The sequence below is a fragment of the Apodemus sylvaticus genome, chromosome 19, assembly GCF_947179515.1.
Source record: "Apodemus sylvaticus chromosome 19, mApoSyl1.1, whole genome shotgun sequence".
Classification (NCBI taxonomy): domain Eukaryota; kingdom Metazoa; phylum Chordata; class Mammalia; order Rodentia; family Muridae; genus Apodemus; species Apodemus sylvaticus.
Window position 1 is genome coordinate 6303642 of NC_067490.1, and position 23377 is coordinate 6327018.

General features: G+C 53.9%; 1 protein-coding gene and 1 pseudogene across 2 annotated transcripts in view; one reads left to right on the top strand and one right to left on the bottom strand.

The window, feature by feature from the left end:
- Positions 1-16056, bottom strand: part of Cpne5 (copine 5) — a 77923-nt gene extending 61867 nt beyond the window's left edge. For both annotated transcript variants that reach the window (XM_052164259.1, XM_052164261.1), the window contains exons 1-3: positions 15962-16056; positions 5038-5078; positions 4176-4222 (exon numbers count right to left, since the gene is read on the bottom strand). In XM_052164259.1, the coding sequence (XP_052020219.1) occupies positions 4176-4222; positions 5038-5078; positions 15962-16056 (183 nt within the window). The remainder of the gene's footprint in view (positions 1-4175; positions 4223-5037; positions 5079-15961) is intronic.
- Positions 6588-6910, top strand: LOC127669974 (ATP synthase subunit g, mitochondrial-like; annotated as a pseudogene).
- Positions 16057-23377: the final 7321 nt, after the last annotated feature.

Here is a 23377-nt window from a genome sequence, read left to right on the forward strand (position 1 = left end):
CAATCCGGGCCTGACCTCCACAAAGGCCAGAGGCCCTGCGCCAAGCTCAGGGGTGCCCCGCCCCGCCCTGCCCTGCATGTGTGTTTGGGGGCCTGATGGGAATGGGGGAGGGGAACCAAAGCCGGTTAGAGGCCCTGGACCTAACAGAGGCCATTGTCAATTATAGACCGTAATTAACAGTCCGCCAAAGCAGCGCCCTTCTGAAGAGGTCCTCCCAGACCCGCTCTAATGAATCACCCAGCCGAGAGCGTATTCCTGGCACTCAAGTCTGGAAGCTCGGCCGAAAGGTCTCAGAAGTAATTAGTCCACTTAAGCACGATAAACGCTTCCTTAGCAATCTGGCTTGCGCTTCGGTGGATTTCAAGTCTCAGAGAGTGAAGAGTCCCGTGGGCCAGCCTCCGTGGAAGGAGCGAGCTCCCTTTCGCAGACTCAGTTTACACACTCTGCCCTTGGCTTCCACTAAGTCTAGCAACTCTTCCCAACTCTGTGGTGAACCCTTCCTGAGGGGCGTGGTAGGACCCAGGAGCTGGTGGGCTTCTCTCTTTGGGGGAGGGGGGAAGACACCAAGCAGTCCCTACACAGAGCTCTCCCCACCCTGTACCTGGAGCCATGCTCACGTTGCACAGAACCGTGGGAGGGAACTCTGCTGGGGAGTCGCAGGGTCCACAAAAGCCCCTGCCAGGTACCAGGGGGTGACTGTGTGAGCCTGCAGTACTCCCTTTGTGTCTTGGGGGCATCCCTGAGGATCGAGGATGTCCCCCTCACTTCAGGTGTCCTTGAGGACAGGACCACTGTGACGACCAATTTTGTCAACTTGGTTGGGTTAAAAAGAGCCTAGAAGGGGCTGGAGAGATGGCTCAGCAGCACCGACTGCTCTTCTGAAGGACCTGAGTTCAAATCCCGGCAACCACACGGTGACTCACAACCATCCGTAATGAGATCTGGCACCCTCTTCTGGTGTGACTGAAGACAGACAGCTACAGTGTACTTACATATAATAAATAAATTTAAAATATACTTAGATATAATAAATAAATCTTTAAATAAAAAAGAAGAGCCTAGAAGAGTGGAGAAGATCAGCTCTGAGCACCTGTGGGATTCATCTCTGGAGGCGTAATTAGGTGGTTTTAGTCCACTGGTGGAGTCAAACTTTGAGTAGACTACTAGTTGGAAGAAAAAATATGCAAAGTGGGTCCTGGTTGGAGGAAGAGGTCACTGGAAGGCATGTCCTGGCGGCAGGGGTGGGGGTGGGGGTGGGGTGGGGCGGGGGGTGGGGAGATCTATCTTTGAAAAAATGATCTTAAAGGCTTATTTTTAATTACATACATATGTGTCTGCACAAGGGCATGTGCGAGGTCCACGTAGGACAGAAGGAGACATCCAGTCCCCTGGAGCTGCAGTTACAGATGGTTGTGAGCTGCCTGGTGTGGGTGTCGAGACTTGAACTCAGGTCCTCTGCAGAGTGGCACATGCTTATAACCACCCAGCCATCGCTCCAGCCTGGGGTTCAATATCTCGCCCAGGGGCCCTTTCGCCTTCTCCTGGTTTCCCATCCACCATGGGATAAACTGCCTCTTCCTTCACAAATCCCTCTTCTACCCAAAGGAAGACCAAATGAGCGCGGGCTGCTCTAAAACTGAGCAAAAATTAACTCCTCCCTATGACTTGGTACATGTGACAGATCTGTGATAGGAACTAATACGGGGAACTTGTACCAGAGACGCGAGGTCACTCGAGTGACTAAGCGACCCTACAACAGCTCTTAAGCCTCTGGCTTATAGATGGAGCTGGAAATGTCACAAGAGGCCTGAGAAGCCTTAGGATGCTGTAAGCAGACTAAGTTGACAGTCTGGTAGGAGCCAGAAACAACAGCAAAGGAGACGGCCGAGGCCTGGCTCCTGGGATTCCAGGTAAGGAGCCATCCACAGCTGATTCTGGCAAGGGCTTCGTGTATATCTGGTCCACGTTCTGAGACTTCGGGAGGCTCAGCGGTTAAGAGCACTGACTGCTCTCCCGAAGGTCCTGAGTTCAAATCCCAGCAACCACATGGTGGCTCACAACCATCCATAATGAGATCTGATGCCCTCTTCTGATCTTAATAAAATAAATAAATCTTTTTTTTTTAAATAAGTGATCATGAAAAGTAGTAGACTCATGAGTGTGATAGAGGAAATATTGAGCCGGCATCGGGCACAGACAGCGCCCGCTGCTTTCAACCAAACTTACAGTGAGAGCCAGAAAGCAAGAAGCAGGCAGAAAGACCTGAACACCACAGTACGGCCAGAAAAGAGGCATGCTTGACGCCGTGGACCAGGAGTTTATAGAGTTAAAGAGAGTCCAATAGAGTCACTACAAAGAAGCCACACACTGAGCACGGGGACAAGAGGGAGATACTGTGAGAGAGACTGTCGGCGGTTAACCAGATCCCAGCCACAGCAGGTGAAAGTTTATAAACCGGTAAACTCATCTGAAAGACTCTCCCTTCAAAGAGGTCCTCGGAGACACGGAATGGGGCAGCCTAGGGCGTTGTTTCTATAGTTCTATATCCCACTGCAGTGGTGGCCCAAAGGGCCTAGCCAATGCTGACCCTGGTGTGGGTCACATGATGCTGATGGCGCTGGCATTCAGAATGCAAAGGTCAAAGGTCAGAGAGGCTCACACCCAGATGTCAAATGAGAGCCTGTGGGGCTGGGCCGTGTATAGCCAGGTCTGGGATGCTGTGAGCTGCCCCGAGAGGATGATGTATGAAGCTGTAAGAGTGGAGTTTAGCCAACCCCAGGGTGCTAGAGTTGACAGTGAGACCTCTGCTGAGGAAAACTTAGACGGTGAAGCGGACATGGCCTGAGAGAGGGGCCACGTGGGCTGCAAACAGCCAGGCCACGAGAGGGGCTCTTGTTAGGGGGGCGCAGAGGCACCACAGTGTGTCCACAGACACGCAGCTACAGGATCTGGTGTTCGCTCTGCTGGGTGGCTCTGGTGGCCCTGCCTTAGTCTGGTCCAGGTTTGTTCTTCCATGATGGAGTAGGAATGTGCGCTCCGGGCCACTGTCTCTCGGTAATACATGTAACTTGTGTTTTGTTTTTGCTTCCCAGATGAGTTTACAGCCAGGAGTTGTCTTGAGTCTCCTGTTGGGACTGTTAACAATGTGGGGACAAGCTGGGCGGTGGTGGCGCACGCCTTTAATCCCAGCACTTGGGAGGCAGAGGCAGGCTGATTTCTGAGTTCGAGGTCAGCCTGGTTTACGGACTGAGTTCCAGGATAGCCAGGGCTACACAGAGAAACCCTGTCATGAAAAAAAATTGGGGGACAAGAGAGAACTGAAGAACAGAACACAATTTGTGTTATGAAATGGATGTGAGCTTTTTGGGGTCAGCGGTAGATTTTCAGTCATTAATGCTGTGAGATTAACTGAATTTAGAGACACATAGGTGATCTGAGAAGCACAGTCCTCCTCCTCCCCTCCTCCTCCTCCTCTTCCTCCTCCTTTTTCTCTTTCTCCTCCTCCTCCTTGTCCTTTTATTGACACAGGGTTTCTCTCTGTAGCCCTGGCTGTCCTGAACCTTGCAAAGTACTCGAGCTGGCCTTGAACTCACAAAAGCTCCTCCTGTCTCTGCCCCGCTAGTGCTGGGATTAATGACTTCTGCCATCAAGAACGACTTAAAACATGCTTCCTTGTGTGTGCGAGGGAGTTTCCAGGGATTGGAAGTTAGATCATAAAGGCTCTGATCTAATGAATGGATTTTTTTTTCTTCTTTTTAATGAGCGCATGTACCCTGAACTCAGATCTTCTGTGGACTGTTCGGGCGCTGGGGTAGAGGAAGCCGGTCAGTGGGGCCGTGCCCCTGGGTACTGCTCCTCTGAGGGCATCGCCTTTTCCCTCTGTTTTCCGTCTTCCACAGGGTGAACAGCTCCCCCTTCTATGTGCTTCCCCGACCAAGCCACCGTTGCTAGACCCACCCCCATAATCTGAGGCAAAACGAATCTCCCTTCATTTAAGTTACACAAATCAACAAACACGTCACGTCTCCCCTCTAACCAGAGCTCCCCGAGGACACGCACAGCCTGCTCCATCTTCAGACTCCACACTCCACACCCTCTGCTTGCCCCACCAGCCGTTGGCACTACAAGCAGGGCACCTAGGAGGGAAGGCTGGGTGGGAAAGGGGCGGGGCTTACCTCTCTCCATTGCTTGTTCTCCATCCCTTGAGTGTACATGACACACACTGGGGAAGAGAAGAGAAAACAGGTTAATCCCTCAGGCCACGAGGAAGGCAGAGAGGGCCAAGACCCTCCGTCTGATTGCTCAGCTGGTTTTGGAGAAAGGGCAGGCATCTGCTGTGGCAGCTGGGGCTTCGGTGAATGAGGCTAAGAAGGGCCCGGCCCCTAAACCTTGACCACAGTTGGTTTGCGTTCCTGTAGTACTGAGATCGGATCGGCCCCACATCCATGCACAATCCAGCTACCGAGTTACCTCTCCAGCTCCCCAGTGGGTCTCCCTTTCCATGACAACACCTTGGCAGAGGGGCCTGGGACCTCCGAGTGTCTTTCAGGAGGGAACTCAGGGCTGTTAATTGCTACACCATAGAAAGGGCCCCAGGTGTGAGGCGGGTGGACGCGTGGGCATGACAGAGGGCTGAGTGGTGGATGTGGTGAGGGTGGCATCGGAAACACTGTCCTTCTAGAGTCTGAACAGTCCCATGAGGCCTGTTACTGTCACCAGATCCTCTTAGCTGATGGGGAAACTGAGGTTCCCCCAGACCAGAGCCAACTGGGGCTCACAGGACAGAGGCCTTTTTTGTGCCAGACACCCCCACACCTCCCTAGCTGTTCTGAGGTGCTGACTCCTATGATGGTGGCAGAGTGGGGTCAACTCCCCGGTTCTTCTGCGACACCCTCAGTGCAGTCCTTGCCAGCCTTGACTGACTGACCCTGCTCCCGCACAGCCCTAACACTTAGCCGGAGCCGTTGCTGGCCCCTGTGTCTAGTCACCGGGCTGCTGTGTCACTGGGGTGGCTGTTGCCATCAGAGAAGGACTTACATGGGTCAGACTTGGAAAACATGTCTTTGTCCAAAAGGTTCCTGAAAGAAGGGAGAGAGGAGACATTAGCAGGGGTGGAGGGGACAGGGTATGGGGACCCAAGGTTGGTGCTGATCCTGAAGATGGCCTCTGGCCCCGCCTCCAACGGAATATAAAGGGAAGATATACCTTAGCGCACTTGATTAACCTCATTAAATGCCAGAGACCACAAGGACTCTGCATGTGTGTCACACTGACACTCAGGTCAAGGAGCCGGAGACCGGAGACCCAGGGAGACAGGGGCTCAAGGCCATCCTGGGTCTCAGTTGTGCATTAGAACAGCCTGGGCTACATGCAACCATGTCTTTAAGGGGTCAGGGGGTTGGAGAGATGGCGTAGGGGCTCCCAGGGACAGCACGGCTATTGACAGCAATAGCTAGGGAATATGTGCCCAGCTGCCAGCCTTCCTGGTGGCAGCCGCCTACAGACCGAAGGGACAGAGCTGTGCAGATTCATTTCCCCAAGGTCTGGGTCTCCTGCAAGTTTGGGTGTGGGGCTCAAGCTTCATCGTTTCTAGGCTAGAGGAGGGAGGATCAATAAATCCAACTGTTTACTTTGTAGCCAGGCCATTAGTGCAGCTAGACTAAGAACCAGGGTCCAGGTTGGAGATGTAGCTTTCCCAGCATGCACACGGGCCTGTGTTCAACCAACAGTTCTGCACTAAACAAGAAGTGTTTGGGGGCTGGAGAGATGGCTCAGTGGTTAAGAGCACTGACTGCTCTTCCAAAGGTCCTGAGTTCAAATCCCAGCAACCACATGGTGCCTCACAACCATCTGTAATGGGATCCAATGCCCTCTTCTGGGGTGTCTGAAGACAGGGACAGTGCATTTATAAACATTTTTAAAATAAATCTGAAGGAGGAGCAGGAGGTGGTGGCGGCGGTATGGCTCCTAGCTCCAATGGCTGCATCTCCCATACACTTCAGACTCTCAGTAAGCCCAGGACAAGAGTCACCCTGATGTCCAGCATCCAAAAATAACACATCCCTCATCCCCCCACCCCATTATGCTGAGGTTCTTAACCATATTTCCAGAAGATTCCTATCCTTCCTTCTTGGTGCTGCAGTCCTGAACCTGGACCCACCACCTCAGCCACCCCACCCCCCAACTCTCTTTGGCCTGGAAGATTCAGGATAGCACGGCCTGAGAGTTCACAGGTACTCCCGGTCCCTCCACACTGCCTTGAGGCCCTCCGGAGACAGGACTAGCCTCTGTCTCAATCCACCCGGCCCGAGGCGGTAGAGTGCAGGCTGAATACAGAGCAAGACCGAAATGAGCGTGCAGCCCTGCTGGTTCGGGTCTGCCTCGCACACACACCACTCTGGGTTCGATCCCCAGCACCGCATAAACCAAGTGTGGTGATAAACACTGGTAACACCGGCGCATTGGAAGCTAAGGGAAGACGACTCCCATAAATTAAAGGCTGTCCTGGGCTACAGCGTGAAACCTGCATTTAAAACAGCTAAACTGGGGGTGATATTCAGCCAGTGGTTCGGGGAGACATGCCTTCCACCTTAGACCATGGCCAAGTTCATCCGTAACTTTGTGGAGAAGGCAACGTCGATGGTGGCCGCTGCAGTGACTTACTCAAAGCCTTGACTGGCCATATTTTGGCACTACGCCAAGGTTGAGCTGGTTCCCCCCGAACCCTGGTGAAATCCCTGCAGCTATTCAGAGTATGAAAAACATAATTCAAAGTGCTAAAACTGGTAGCTTCAAGCACCTTACAGTTAAGGAAGCTGTGCTGAATGGCTTGGTGGCCACTGAGCTGTGGATGTGGTTTTATATCGGAGAGATCACAGGCAAACGTGGCATTGTTGGCTGTGATGTTTGAAGACCAATCTTTAACTTCTGATTTGAGTTCTTACTTGAATGTTCTTGGACCAAGTGTAATGGGACTGCTATCTGAATAAAGTACTAGGTGTCGAATTAAAAAAAAGAAAAGAAAAGGAAAAGAAAACAGCTAAACCAGGGCTGGAGAGATGGCTCATCAGACAAAAGCACTGACTGCTCTTCCAGAGGTCCTGAGTTCAATTCCCAGCAACCACATGGTGGCTCACAACCACCTGTAATGGGGTCTGATGCCCTCTTCTGGAGTGTCTGAAGAGAGCAACAATATACTCATAAATAAATAAACCTTAAACAAACAAACAGAACAGCAAACCAGAACAGGACAGCAAGGGTTGGTCAGGGCGACACTCAGAACTCCCATACTCCCCCTTAGCTACAGACAGACAAACTGCACCACATCCCGGTTCTGCAAGGGTAACTTGACTACCTCGTACCTCAATTTCCCCACTTATAAAATGGGACTCACCCAGAGCTGCTGTTTAGATCAATAAGTGTGCATTGCCTGGCATTTACAAGTCAATCCTCAGTGGCCTGTGCTGGCCAGAGCAGAGGCTCGCTTGCAGAAGCCCAGGCTCACAGGTGACAGAGAGCCACAGGCCACCTCTACCCTTCCTGGTCCAAGAAGCCAGGCCCTACTCTGTCCTGAAGGGTGGCGGAATATCTCATCATCTGAGACGAGATGCTGGCTTCAGCTCCTCCTTCTGCGCCCTTGGCTGTGGGCAGCCTTGCCTGGGTCTCCACCCTGATGCCCTCTCTGATGCCCACTCATGGGCATCTCTCTTTGCCCTTGCTCCCTGCAATCCTACTCCTTACTTGATAGAAATGGGGTGCGAGGGGATCCTCAGAAGCCTGCATCACTGCTTAGCAATGGATCTCTCACTTCCTGGGTCTCAGGTCAGTTCCCAGCAGGTTCTTGGGGTCCTTCCTCGAGCCGGGCTTGGTAAGTCTGGAGTATGTCTGAGATAGCTTTAACTATCTGCTGTCCCACCCAGCAGCCCTATCTTGTGTTTCTGACATAGTGAATCAAATAAATATCTTGGGTCAAAACACTTAGTCTCGGCCTCTGGATACCAAAGACTCCCAAGACACGTTTGTTCAGCCCCCAAGGATCCCCTGCCAGGTCCCCAGTAACCCTCACCTGCCCCACCGAACACTCCTGGCTCAGAGAAAGGCCTGCCAGAGGCACACAGCCTGAGCATCCTGTGAGACCAAGCCCTCAGCCCCAAGCAGGGCTCCAGCCACCAGGGCACTAACCAGACCAGACTAAACCAGATCTTACGTGGTGTTTTTCCTCTGCTTTCTGCTTCGGGAGAGCTCAAAGAGAAAAAAATAAAATAAAAATTCCCCAAGAGTCAAAATGTATTTTTCCCCCAAAAGAGCATAAAACCCTTCAGCTGTCTGCTCGGCAGCCTGGAGCTTCGTTTCCTTTGTTCCTTAACGAGGCTAGGAAGGCAGAGGAGCCAAAGCCCTTTGCTTCCTGCCGCCCCCAAGGACCCATTTCCAACCCCCCAACCCGAGGGAGGCTGGGAGGAACATTACCAGGCTATGGGGCCCGGAGCCTCTGAGGTCCCCGTGGAAGGTGATGGGGGATTCCCTTACAGGGCCTGGGGGTGTTGCTTCCCAGCAGAGAGGCTGCAGAGAAGTGGGTTCGGGGCTGGGACAGAGCCCCTGTCTGAGGGGGACATGCCCGCCCCCCACCCCCGTTCTCTCTCACAGACACACTGAGCTTGCACTTGGCTGTAGATGAGGAAGCATGTTAAGACCCTGTACTTCAGCTCTTTCAGACTGGGGGGTCCTTGGCAAGGGTTCATGGATCCCCCCCAAACCAAGCAGATGGGTGGTGGTGCATGTGTGTTGGATGCAGGTTTTGTCTTGTTGTCCAAGTCCCAAAGAAAATCACCAGGCTGCAAACGTTAGGAAAGGGCTAAGGCCTGACAGCCCAGGCCTGCTACCTCTGATTCTGAGGCAGGAGAATCACAAGTTCAAGGCCTGCTTGGGCTGCCTTGGGCTGCATAGGGAGTTCAGCGGGAGTCTGGCAACTTAGTTGTCTCAGAAGAACACAGGTTGGAAGGGTTAAAGCTCAGGGGACTGGAGAGATGGCTCAGCAGGGAAGAGCACTGACCGCTCTTCCAGAGGTCCCGAGTTCAAATCCCAGCAACCGCATGGTGGCTCACAACCATCCGTAATGGGATCTGATGCCTTCTTCTGGTGTCTCAGAAGGCAGCTACAGTGGACTCATATAAATAAAACGTAAGGGGGGTAGGGCACTCACTTTGCATGTGCAAGGCCCCAGGTTTAATCCCCAGCCCAGGAAAGAAGCGGGGTGGGAGGAAAGGAGAGAGGGGAGAGGGAGAGGGAGGGAGGGGGAGGCTTCTTCGAACTGGGAATAGTGGTAATCACCAGACAGGACTAGCTTCTGGTGGTAGGGACAGATGAACTGACACCAGGTAGCAATAACAGATACAATAACAGAGAGCCCCAAGTCCTAAGAGAACACAGATAACATTTTGTTTTTCAAAATCAACTTCATGCCAAACATCTGGTCGATGGAGTGGATTAGGGGTGACCACTCACACGACTGACCAGGTCCTTGATCAGCTACCGAACCTGAGTTCCACCAACCCTGCATCTCAATGCCAGTCGATGCTGGTTTACATCCCTGAAGCGGAAGCTCTGACCTCTGAAGTCCCAGTCACTGAGGTGCCCAGGAGCACCTATATATCACAAAACCCGGACTCCCCCACGCCTGTGTGGGCCACCTGTGCCCCTTCCACCCCTGGCACGTCAAAGAGGAATGGAAAGGCAGATCTATCTTCTGCACTCCTCACAGAAAGAAGTCATCAAAGAAGACGGGCTGGGAGGAAGGACCTGGGCATGTGCGCCCACCACCGCCTCCCCTTTGCGCCATCTTCCCACCAAACAACCTTGTGGGGCCTAACGATCAGTTCTTATAGGGCGCCCAGTGAGCCTTCCAGGGCTGGCAACATCGCTCTGAGATATTGGCCCTAACTGTCCCCCTGCTGAGTCGCGGGGTCAGGGGAGAGAGTTGTGGCCACAGAAGCAGCCAGGCCGGGATCCTGCATGGCCACGCTGCAGTCTGTCACCCTGAGAGTCTCTCCACGCCTCAGCCTCTCGTTGGTACATGGGGGTCCCTTGCTTCTCGGAGCAGGCATGAGCCACTAGCCGCCAGCTCAAACTGGAGATGGGAAGTGGCTTCGGTGCCCCATGTTACCCTCACCACCCTCTGCTTGGCCTGCCCAGCAACACACCTACTTCCCCATGCGCCCCAAGCCCATCTCAGTGGCTTGTTTGTAAGGTTAATCATAACTCCTGCCCAACAGCATCCGTCTGTCCCCCATGGTGTGAGAACAGTCACCGAAACTCCTGCCTGTGGCCTCTAAGGCTATGGTTTTCAGCTCCCCTCTCCTCTTTGATCTCAGGTGGGACCATGACTGCTCATCCTATTTCTGCCAAACTGACCCCCTGGATGGGCTACAAGCAAAGCAAGGCTTTTCTGCCCCAGGGCCTTTGCACTTGCCTTCCTGCTCTGTAAATCCCTTCTCTTCTCAGTTTCCTCTTCATGTCACGTGCCTCAATGAACTCCTTTGCTGATACGTCCACGGATGTTATCTGCCTACTAAAAATTCACTTAGGATAGAACCAGTGGCTCGTGCCTCTAATCCCAGCACTCGAGAGGCAGAGGCAAGTAGAACTCTGTGAATTCGAGGTCAGCCTGGTCTATGCAGTGAGTCCCAGGACAGCCAGGGCTACATAGGAAGACCCTCAAGTCTCAAAGAACAAAACAAAAATGTGCCTAGCTGAGTATGGTGGTGTACACACGCAAGCTCACCACTGTGGAAGCTGAGAGAAGGGGGAGATGGCCTGGAACTCACAAGGCCGGCTGAAGTACACACCAGTACTATCTCACAAAATACATAGAACCCAAAAATACATAGAAATGGTGGGCTGGGAATGTCAGTCTACCTGTAATCCCGTCCCCAGAAGGCAGAGACAGAGGACCCTATACTCCCCCACCCCCTACCCCCCCCAAGCCCCACTACCCACCCCTGTGCAATTTTGCTAGAGAGATCTCTCTGCTCATCACAGTCCTTGGAGGAGCCAGACTGCCCCGAGGCTTGGGGAGGTCAGTTGCCTTCCTGTGGAAGGCAGCTTGCTGGGACCAGTAGTCCCAAGGAGCCGGCTGAGGGGGGATCACTCTGGTCCTCACCAGCAAGATACTGAGCCTCGACTCTGCAGCCGCCTCCAGTGGAGTTAGCAAGCCTGGTCAGGTGCTCAGGGCCCACGCCTTGGGTGAAGAAGTCCTAGCCCCAAGACAGAGTTGGGAAAGGACAAAGTCAGATATTCAGGAAATTGTGGTCATTTGTTCCCCAAGCAGCAGAAAAATGAATGCTCCAGTCTTCTACGACAGTGTGATCTGAGGTGCTGGCTTAGACGGTAACCCAGCAGCCGCCAGTGTAGACGAAACCTGCGCATGCGTATGCCTAACAGGGATGCCAACTGCACAGCTGGAGTAATCGTCCAACCTGTAACATGGTGACCTTCCTGGCTTTGTTGAATACTGGGTGTGGTCAATAGTTAAACAGTTCTATTTTTCCTAATGCTGACTTACAGCTACCACCAGGCTCACCCCCTCCCTCCTGCAATCCCCCCTTCCTCTCAGAAGCAGGAGAGTGAAATCAAGTCTCACAAGGCCAGGACACAGCTCCAGAGCTGTGCTGTCTCTCTCCACGGGATGCCATAAGTATGTTGGCTTAAACAGACAGCAAACAGTTAACCAACCTGTGGGGCAGAAGCCCAGCTACCGGCTTGCTCCTACGGACTAGTGGGGAAGGAATGCTGGAGGAGACCCTGAGGAGCCCTCCAGCCTGCCCTGGTCTCAGGAGCCCTTGCATGCCTGTCCAATATGACCCTCCCTGCCCAAGCACAAGGCTTCCTGTAATATGAAAAACGTAAGCTATTCTTTCCACCGACCACGGAGCTGATGCAGTATAAACATAAGACGGGAATGCTGGACTGTCAGGGCCTCTGGAGGAAGAAAGGGGGCAGGGGAGAGGTGAGCTTGGAATAGCTTTGCAGAATGGCTCACACACACTCCTAGTCAAGAAAGGTCTGGGGCAGACAGTCAGGAAGAGGCCAAGGCTCGAGGGTGTTTAAAGTCACCTTTTCTAGCACGTCTGCTGGATTCTAGCACCACGAACCATCTTTCCTCCGGGAATCACGACATCAACCCATATCCAGGGATCTGACCACAGACACAGACCTTTGTGTTATTGTGTGATGTCAGCTGCGTGGTGATGCCAGCCACTGTTCCCAGATTGGTCCATCTCGTCCCTGTGATTGATGGGGATCACTATTCTCCTTTTACAGCAGGGGAAACTGAGGCCAGACCATAGAAGCAGCTCACCAGGAGTCCCAGGAACAGAGCTGGAGTGGCAGTGTACTTGTGTGATATGGGTTTGATGCCCAATAGCCTCAAGTGGCTGTTCATTTCTAGTGTGTGCGCATGCATTCATGCATGCAAACATACATACGTGCGCACGCGCGCACACACACACACACATGCATATACACACACATGCACATACACACAAGAAAACTGAGATTTGAGCCCAGGAAGATAGAGCCAAACTTTTTTTTTTAAAAGTAGTCTCACTACATAGACCAGGCTAGCCTGGAACTGACAGAGCTATACCACCTGCCTCTGTCTCTGTTTCTTGTGTGCTTGGAATAAAGACAAGCTCACTCTCTTTTTTGCTGTTGTTGTTGGTTGTTTGGTTTTGTCTGAGGCAAGGTGTCTCTATGTAACTCTGGCTGTCCTGGAACTGGCTATGTAGAGCAGGCTGGTCTTTTTTCCCCTCCCACTTCCCTTTTCCCCTTTTACTCTGGTGTCATTCGATCCAGGGCCCTGCTCCCTCTGGCCCATAGGTTTTTATTTGTTCCTCATTACGGATGGTTGCGAGCCATCATGTGGTTGCTGGGATTTGAACTCATGACCTCCGGAAGAGCAGTCAGTGCTCTTAACCACTAAGCCATCTCACCAGCCGGAGCAGGCTGGTCTTAAACTCACAGAGATCCTACTGTCTGCCTCTTGAGTGCTGGGACCAGAAGCGTGAATCGTCATGCCTAGCCAAGCTCACCTACTTTAACCAATGTATCAAATCGCACAAGGCTGGTTACACCCTCAGGCTTGGGTCTATCAGATTCAGTGACCATAGTTATTTGGAAGTGGATCACAAAGTGACCCAAGATGTTCTCTATGGAGGCAGAGGACCTAATGTGTCTATCCCTTGGTGTCGTCTGCCTTCTGCACACACACTAGGTACCAGTGAGAATCTGGAGAAGATATAGGACCCTGCCTGGGATGCTGCCTGTACTGCTGAAGTGCCCGGGTCAGGCCCAGCACGTATCTAGAACAGCCGCTAGGACCAGACAGAGTTCCTGGGGCTGGATCAAGGAGTCGGCGAACCCATCAGCCGCCCTGAAACGTGGCCTCTCACTGCCCATCCGGAGGAAGTTACCAGTAGGGGTTCCTGAGATGCTCACAGTAGGGTACCCCAAAGTCTCTACCCTAGGGGTTCCAGGACGCAGGAGGAGGGACTCTTTAACGGGTAAGGGAGGAATAAAGCATCTGAGGGCAGCGAGGGTTCTTCAGGTCTCTGCGCTCCCCCCAAGCTGCACCACTGACCCCAGCTAAAGCAGAGATGGATCTGTAGTCAAGGCCACCCTGACTGTCTGTCACCTCCCCTCTGTTCCAAGTGACCGTTCTGTCCTCATCTCTCCTCACCCAAACCATCTCTCTCTCATTTCCATTTCTGGAGAGAAGAAGCAGAAGTTGGCCAGGCCTTCTACAAAATGTGGATCATGTCCCTTCAGAGAGACGGGACAGCAGGGTCAGCCCAGAGCCACCTAATCTCTAGGAACTCTCCTGTAGCCGGTACCTCTCACACAGGACTCTTTCTTTCTTTCTTTCTTTCTTTCTTTCTTTCTTTCTTTCTTTCTTTCGTCCTTGTTTTTTTGTTTTTTGTTTGTTTTTTTTTTTTTGAGACATGGTTCTCTGTGACTGTCCTGGAACTCACTCTGTAGACCAGGCTGGCCTCGAACTCAGAAATCCGCCTGCCTCTGCCTCCCGAGTGCTAGGATTAAAGGCGTGCACCACGACTGCCCATGCTTCCAGAAAACAGAGAGCGGATCCAAGAGCTTCTGTCCATCTCGGGCTGGCCACTGTGGCCACCTGCTGCTCAGTGTACCCATCTCTCTATCCGCCTGTAATGTTTGTGCCTACTGTGTGCCAAGCACATGCGCTACCTCTGTGAGCAAGGCTTTCCTGGGAGGAGACAGACTTCCCAGTTGGAAACTGAGGCATAAAGTTTGTCTCAAGTAGCAAGTCAGGGACCCCTCACAAGATGTCTGACTCCAGGTCTCACTGTATGACCCTTCCTCTCTATGGAATGGAAGGCTGGGGGGGGGGGGGGTCTGTGGTGGGAACATTCCCACCTCCTACGTTCTCCCAGAGGCTCTGCACTCAGGGTCCTGGAGATGTAGAAGCCAGTGCTTTAGGCTGATGTCTTTCGGGGGAACCAAAGGATGTCCCTGGAAGCAGAGAGCACAAAAACCTTTCCTGGTAGGGAACAGGCTGTTCAGGAGCTCAGAGGTGGGAAGGCTCCGGGAGACAACTCAAGAGCCTGAAGGCGACAGGCGTGATTGAAGGCGGGAGGCTGGGCTGTGTGCAGAAGGAGGGCAAGCTAGCAGCTGCTGACAGCTGAGGAGGTGAGGCGGGGAGCTAATGGGCCATCAGGAAGCTCCCAGCAGAGTAAAGGCAGGTTCAGATTGTCTCTGTGTGGGACTGAGGTGTGGGGGATGGGCACACATCTGGGAGGCACCACAGCAGCCCCCTGGAGAGCCTGGCCTACCTCAGCAGCCCTCACCTCAAGTCCTCAGGAGGAAGGTCCCCAGAATCCATCCTCTTTCATACTCCAGGCTAGCACCTCAGGCCATACAGACATTTCCCCAATGTCTCAACTCAGTAACTCAGAGCCGAGGGGACTCGAGGTGGCCCAAGTCTGAGCCGACAGTGACCCGCATAAAACCGAGGTGAGTGATTCGGAACAAGGGTACGATGGGCCTCCACAAATGCTATCTGGGCCATTGCCAGGACCTCGGGGTGAGTTACATCTGGACCACAATGTTCCTCACAGACCTATCAAAGCAGTGTGCCTAGGGCCAGCCACATGCCTGTCCAGCCTGGGGGGCAGCCTATTCAGAGAACCTGAGAGGCCCAGCCTCTCAGAGAAGGCCAACCTGTATGGCATTACTGGGGACTTGGGGGTGGCAGCCTACAAGACAAACTCCTTCCTCCTCCTCTCGCCTGGGGATTCTGACACTTCATCATCAGCCTTTTGCTCTTTTAGCTCAAGAATTTTCCCATCAGAGTTACTGGTTTTTAATGGCGCCACGCCACTAAGTTCGGCGGGGTTTCCTGCTCTCGGAGACTACTGTCCTGGTTGATCCTTCTTGCTGGAGGTTAAAGCAAGAGGCTTTCAAATCCTGGGTTCTAAGATAGTGGAGGAGCAGGAGGAGGCTGGGGCAAAGGCTAGGGTAGGGGGAGAAGGGAGGTCACAGGAGGCACAGAGGGTCGTGTGTGAGAGGAATAACACCTGTCTCTTTCACTTCTCCTTTTGGAGAAGGATAAATCAGAAGACCCTGGAGCAGACCCTCCCCTTCCCACTCTGGTACTGGGACCCCTGTTTCCATGTCTTCCCCCTGTCCTGGAAGCAACAGCTCCGAACGCAAACTTTCTGGGAACCTGACCCCTGCCTGGCTGCCCATTCAGCCGTCGCCAGCCGCCGCTGGCCAGGGGGGGTCTCCGAAGACAGGCAGCGGGGCGCCCCGGGGGGAAGAACACCGAAAAGCAAGCTCGCTAAGCAAAGGCTGGAAGCTACAGAGAAAGAGGGATTCCGGCCCAGGGGATGGGATGGGGGGCGGGGCAGGGGGACCCGAACCGCGGGCGGCTCACCTGCATGACACGGTGATCTCCACCTTGGTAGCCGGGATGCTGCCCGCCAAGGAGTCGAACTCGCTGAGCGACGCCATGTCCTCGGACTGCTCCATCGCCCACCGTCCCCCCCACCCCACCCCAAATTAGTCAATATTCCTGCGCGATTCACGCCTCCTCCGGAGCGGCTGCAACCCTGGGCTGGGCGGCCAGGGGAGGAGAGCAGCGCGAAGAGGGGGCGTGGGAAGTGCGAGAGGGAAGGGGGCGGAGAGCGGGGGCCCCCCGCCGAGAAACGGGGCGCGGGAGCTACTGCGGGGAGGTGGAGGGGCGCGGCGAGGGAACCGGGGCGCAGCGGGGAGGGGTCCCGGAGGGGGCCTGGGGAGTCGGGGAGGGGGGCAAGGACTGTTCCGCCTCGGGCTTTGGGGCGCAGCGCCACGTCCTCTGCTATGCTAGGGCTCCGGCTCCGGGGTGCCTGGACTGCGGGAAAATCAAATGTGCCCGGAGTCGCCGCCGCCTCCCTCCAGGCGCGCTCTGCGTGCGGGGTCCGCGGGCGCCGGAGGGGCCGCCCGCAGGGGCCGGGGCGGGGCCGGGGCGGGGTCTGCGCAGGGCGAGTGTGGGAGCAATGTGTGAGTGTGTGAGTGTGCGCGCGTGTGTGTGCACGCGCGTGGCGGGCGTGGGGATGCAGCTCTGGATGACGGGGACAGGGCTGGCGACAGCCAGAGGTGGTCCCAGGGCGCGCGCCGCCCTCTGCGCAAGTCCCCCACCCCACTTATTCAGCCAGGGTCTGTGTGTTGGGGGAGGGGGCTCCAAGGGGCACCTGTTTGGGCAGCGTCTAGGCGGGGTTCTGGGAAGAGGGCTCTGCTGTGTGCACACCGCCACCGGAGGGTCTAAGCCCAGAGCAAGCTCTCCATCTCCCTTTGGGGAGGCGGCGATCAGCCTGGTGCCAGGAAGGCTGGTCTGGTTTCCGACGTAGGGTGGGTCAGTGGGCGCTTGCCCATCCGCTTCTGGTGTCTGCCAGCCCTGGTCTTGGCTAGTCGCCCGAACCTTTACCCAGCTCCTTCGTCCTCCTCCTCTCGTCGTGACCATAGGGGCCGAGAGCCAACCCCCGGGTCTGTCTGGATGCTTCCTCCACTAGACTGAGTGGATGGCTTCACTTTCCTGGGCTTTGCAACCAGCACCCCAGTCTACTGGGCTCAGAGCCCTGCCCTGGGAAGCAAGGGGAGGGTCAAAGCATCTTTCAGGAAGTCTTTTCCCAGCCAAGCCTGGAGCCCCCTGCCCGGCTCAGCCTGCCCTCTGGGCCTAGGGAGCCTAGGGTCGCAGCGCCAAGCTGGCTCCTGGAGGCTGTGCGCTTAGTTTCCTCTCAGGCAAATCCACCCGCGGCCCCTCCTCAACCTCAGTGTAAGCTTTGCTGAGACAAGACGGAGCTGCAACTTCCTCACCCACCACCTCATATTTGCAGATGCCCGCCGCTATCAGTGGTGGCCTTCTGTCAGCCCGGCATTCCGAGCAGGTGCACACGAACGCTGTTTGAAATCAATTTTCAATACATCAGTTTTCAATACATCAGTCAGAGCCAGAGTTGAAGACAAACAAAACACCTTCCTTGGACTTGCATAAGGGATTTCTGTTTACCTACGTCTCCAGTATCGGCTGAATTCAGGTCTGTCACCTGCGGCAGCCAGCCAGGGGTGCTGGATTCCCAGGGGAAGCAGGAGAGGGGACGACTCATTTTTGGGTTGGGCCTGGGGCAACTGCACAAAGAACAAGTCAGTCTCTGCTTATTTCTTCGTGAGCTTTTTTGTTTGCTTTGGGTTTTTTTTTATATTGTTTTTCAATTTTCAATTGATTTCAAATTTAGAACAAAATCCAGTCTGAACCCCAAGTGAGCTGCTAGTCAATATATCTAAAACTATCGTTCAATATGGTAATGAGATAGAATGAGCAGCGGCGCCTAAGAAGTTCCCACCCGGGGGGCTCTATATGTGTTCTTAGGTGGAGTACAGTTTCTAATACCATATATAATGAGAGCGCAAAAGCGTAAAGATTTGAAACGACTTGCCAGCATTTATAATTAGGAATATGTTTTCATTTTCTTATTGTTTTGTTTTATTTATCAAGACAGGATTTCTCTCTCTTGTAGCCCTGGCTGTCCTGGAACTGGCTCTGTAGACCAGGCTGGCCTTGAACTCACAGAGATCTGCCTGTCTCTGCCTCCCTGCCGGGATCAAAGGTGTGTACCACCACTGCCTGGCAGGGATGTGATTTAAAATACGATTCTAAATGGTTGGGCAAAGATTAGGTTACCCCTTAACCACAGGCATGCTGTGGGCATGGGACAGCAAGGGACCACTCACCGCATACCTCCCTGTCTGTCTCTGATGTCCTCTCTGGGGTGGCAGCTGTAGAGAAGCAGAAAGGTTGCTCAGCTGAGAATGGGCTGATGACCTTGAAAAGTGACAGCATTTGGAACAGTGACTCTACAGTCTCTTTGAAGAAGCATGTAGTCTGTGTTGCAGAGGCAGGAGGATGTCTGTGAGTTCTAGGCTAGCCTGATCTACAGGGGGAATTCCAGGACAGACAGGACTACATAGAAAGAACCGGTCATAAAAATAACCACAACAGTGCTGGAGAGATGGCTCAGTGGTAAAGAGCATTGACTGCTCTTCTGAAGGTCCTGAGTTCAATTCCCAGCAACCACGTGGTGGCTCACAACCATCCGTAATGAGATCTGACGCCCTCTTCTGTTGTGTCTGGGGACAGCTACAGTGTACTTATCTATAATAATAGATAAATCTTTGGGCTGAAGTGAGCTGGGCCGGGCGAGCAGAGGTCCTGAGTTCAAATTCCCAGCAACTATATGATGGTTCACAACCATCAGTACAGCTACAGCGTACTCATATACATAAAACAAATATATGTGCCAGGCAGTGGTGGCACACGTCTTTAATCCCAGCACTTGGGAGGCAGAGGCAGGCAGATTTCTGAGTTCGAGGCTAACCTGGTCTACAGAATGAGTTCCAGGACAGCCAGGGCTACACAGAGAAACCCTGTCTCAAAACAAAACAAAACAAAACAAAACAAAGCAAAAATAAAAAATAAAAATAAAAGTAAATAATCACAACAAAGAGCAAAAAGACATGGATGGTATCTGTTCCTAAAAGCCCCAAGCTAGTTGGGCTTCAGGACCTGTAAACAGAACTAACCAGCAAGGTAGAGGGCTATGGAAGGTGACATCGAGGGCCATGGATCAGGGGACAAGGGGGAACACTGGGAACCTGGAGGGAGGTGACTGACAGACCACACTGAGGGTGAGGCCTTGCATGGGTGCTAGAGTCAGCCTGAGGCAGACTGGACAGGGTGCTTGAGGGGTCAGGGGAAGCAGGGTGGCTGGGAGGGTGACTGCGTCCCAGGACTCTTCTCACTCTGTCTGCCCAAACAGGGGCTTCTGCCAGCTCTCAGCTCCATGGCTAACATGGCTGACACCCCATGCTCCAGAAGGACTGACCTGACACTGAGTCTGACACAGGGTGACTGAGAGTGTCCAGGAACCAGGGAAGGTCTCAGCCTGAAGTTCAGACTCCAACAGGTGTACTGGGCTTAGCTCTCACCGACCAGGCGCCGGCAGTGAGGCTGAGCTGCCCTCTTGGGGACAACCTTAGACCTTAGGCTGGAGGTCTGTGCCTGGCAACCACTGATCTAGAGTGTGGGTCCAGAAAGAAACCTGAAGGTTAGTGGAGGTAGAAAAGAAGACCAGGAGGCCGCAGGTAAGAAGTCACAATGCCAGGTTCCAGCTGCCACCAGCCTGTCCAAAAAGGGACACCAATGGAGAGGGGGTCTGAAAGGCCAGCCTAGCAGTCAGGTCCAGAACAGAACTGTGCCTGATGAGTGCCCGGAGCGGCGCTTCTGGTCTTTGCTCAGAGTATTCACTGATGGTTTAAATCAATCCCGTGAGTGATACATTTGAGTGAATTTGTTCTCTAGAAGGTGTCACAGTACTCTGGTCACCAGGCCACCCGTGACATCCTGATAAGCCCTCTGGTGACCTGTCACGCACTACAGATTGACTCTGGGGGTGTCTGGAACCCAGATCAGAAGCAACCTTGACCCTGCCCACCCGCCACGGATGCGCCATCATCCCTCTGATTAAGAACCTCGATCACGGCCCCCCGGGGGCCGTGCCCGGGAGAGCTAAGATGCGCGTCAGCATTTCGCCTTCACCGTCCAAGGCTGCAGCCGGCCTTCATCTGACCTGATTCGTGGTGTTAATGACGGCAGAGCAATTTTGAGAGGCGGCTCTCGGCATCTATAAGGAGGGGAAAAGCACTGAGGGCTGGGGACTGAGCTCCTTGTAGAAGAGGCAGCTGCAGCCGCCCTCCCCCTCGGCCCCTCCCCTCCTGAGGCACTTGGAGTAAGTGCTGCCCCCATCTGCCCTGTTCCGATGGGAGAAAGCTGATGTGAGAGTTGGAGCTGGAGTGTGCAAGGGAACAGTGTGTGTGTGTGTGTGTGTGTGTGTCGGGGCAGGGGGTACCCATGCCATACCTGGCAGGGTGCAGAGTTTTCTCAGAGGTCTGGGCTGCTCATTTAGAAGTTATTATGCAGTTGTGCCACTGAACGTGGCAGCCACGTCCATGCGGGGAAGGAGAGCCAGAGGGCAGGAGGAACTGTGAAGCTACCAGAGCAGCAGGAAGGAGGAGGAATGCAGAGCCTGACTCCGTGCACTGATGGAAACACTAGGCGTGGAGACCCTGTGGGCTAACCCCGATGACTGCTGCAGAGCTTAGAGGACAGTGATATATTCAAGGTCATCAGAGAAACCCCACTCATTGGGTGAGGCTGGGTACCCAAGAGCGGTGAGGACCTGCCTCAGATAGAGTGGGGGCAGAGCCATTGCCACTGGAAGAGGCCGGAAGGATGTTGGGCTCCCTGAGAGATGTCCACGGTCCCTCCAAGGACCTTCCCTCCCCATCCTGTTTGCTGCCACCAACTCAAAGTGAAGCCCAGATTGTTGTTGTAGCCGGAGATTCCATTCTCTCTCTCTCTCTCTCTGTGTGTGTGTGTGTATAAATGCATGCAACACAGATCACCCTCTGCTCAAGACCTCCCCCCCCCCCACACACACACACATACCGTGTTGTCATCCCACACTAGAACATTCCATTAACCTCTCCACTGCATCTCTTTGGTCACCCCAGTGACTGCAGTCAGCCACACAGGCTTTCTTGGCCTGCAGTTCACCACCTAGGCCTTTATACCTGTTCTTTTGTCTCATTTGCTTGGAAGAGTGTTCCCTATCTGTTTCAATGCCCCGCCCCCACCCCCACCCCCCACCCCGCCCTTCACAGAGACCCTCCCCCAGAACTCTCCCCGCCACAGGCGCTTGTCACTCACAGCTGTCTTCTTCCCTTTTGTCTGTTTTTCCACTAGGGAAAGCTTTACAGACAAGAGCTATCTTGCTCACTGTCCATTCCCTCTGGATTCCCTGCACCGGAGGCCAGTACAGGTACCAACAATCACGCGTGGCAGGCGTGATCATGATTCATCTGAAATGCCCACTCTTGCCCTAGGAAGCACCAAGTCCTTCGGAAAGACCCCCAGAGTCCTCATCAGTCCCACCGGAGGAGTGCCTGGCCGTCACACGCATCATTAAACTTTCATTCTGCGTGTGTCACGAACGCAGCCAGGGAACTGTGTGTCAACAATCTGGCTGACACCGCAGGGTCTGGGGCCAGCGCCTCGCGGAAAGAAAGCATAGGATGTCTCCATTATTTACTGAGAACCCGCCACGAACACCGCATCGAGATGCTCACATCTGCCGCCCACTCAGTCCTTGACACTCTCTTCCCACTTAACAAGTCTCTGTTCCCCCACCGCTTTTTTTTTTTTAAGATTTATTTATTATATGTGAGTACACTGTAGCCGTTTTCAGACACTCCAGAAGAGGGCATCAGATCTCGTTACGAGATGGTTGTGAGTCACCATGTGGTTGCTGGGATTTGAACTCAGGACCTTCGGAAGAGCAGTCAGTGCTCTTACCCGCTGAGCCATCTCTCCAGCCCCACCATCCACCCATCGACCTACCCACCCACCGCTTCTTACACCCAGCCGTCCCTAGGGTGGAGGGCTCAGGTGGCCAGGGCATGGGGCAGCTCGAGCGAGCATTTCCTTCTTGAGGAACTGAGGAACCTGGACGGAGACTGGAGACCCTTCAGTCGCTTTTTTCTCCCAAGTTCACAGAGCCCTGGATAGGACGCAAGCTTCCGGTCTGGTCTGGTAGGCTGAGACCCTGACCCCAGCAGACTTCTTCCTGATCCTCAGGGCCACGCCCATCTTCCAGCCTGACGGCATCCCAGCATGCCACCTCCCTTGATTCCCCTCCCTGGCAAACGTCATCTGGCATCCGTTTGGTGTGGTTTGCATACCTTAGTGCCGCAGTGGACTTAAAAGATGGACTCTGCAGATCAGGAAACTGAGACCCTGGAAGGGAAAGGAATCCCGTCGGGGCTGTTTGCCAGTGGATGGTAATTTGCAACAAAAGCGAATAAATGTTCAGATTCAATTTAGAGACTGGGTTTTTGTTGGTGGTGGAGTTTTGGTTTGTTTGTTTTTGGTTTGTTTGGTTTGGTTTTTTGTTCCTTTTGGAGACAGGATCTCATGTAGCCCAGGCTGTTCTCAAACTTCCTATGCCCCTGCCTCCACCTCTAGGGTGCCGGGATTACTGACTGAGTTCTGAGGATCCAACTCAACGAACACTCTACCAACTGAGCTGTATTTCCAGTCTGGGTCCGTTGGCCTTGATCTGACCATAGCCCTAGCTGGCCCTGAACTCATAGGTATCCTCCTGCCTCAACCTCCTGAGTACCGGGATTTTCAGTATGAATCATTTTACCTCAGCGCCCCCTAGGAAGAATGGTTGCTTTGGCTGATGTACCATTTCTGAGCCCACAGTGAGGTCCAAGTGCTCACCCCTGCTAACAAGCCCCGCAAGCCCCGGGCTTTTCTCTCAGCCCGTGCCTCAGCCTCCGCCTCTTCCAGATTAGCCAGGACTCCATGATCCGACCAAGGCTTCCCTTCCGCTTTGTGTACATGAGAGCTGGGGTGGGCGTGGGGCTGGGTTCTTACCTGGACCCCACAGCCTGGCTTTGCCCAGCCTCGGCCCTGGGTCCAAGTTTCCATCTTTCTCCCCTCCCCCACCCCTACTCCCTTTATCGTGCTGGTGCTGGGTCAGGCCTGGCCCAAGCCAGCGAACACTCCACCGAGCTACTCCCTAATTCCATTTGAAAACAGCCTCCTCCCTCCTTCCCTCCCATGGCCGGCTGGCTGGCTTTGGGGCCTGCTGAGCTCCCTGCTCCACGGTAAGACCCTCTCCCCTTGTCGGAGCATCTTAGGAATCGGGGAAAACCTCACATTTGGTCTCAAGCAGAAAAGCCGACTCCGCCC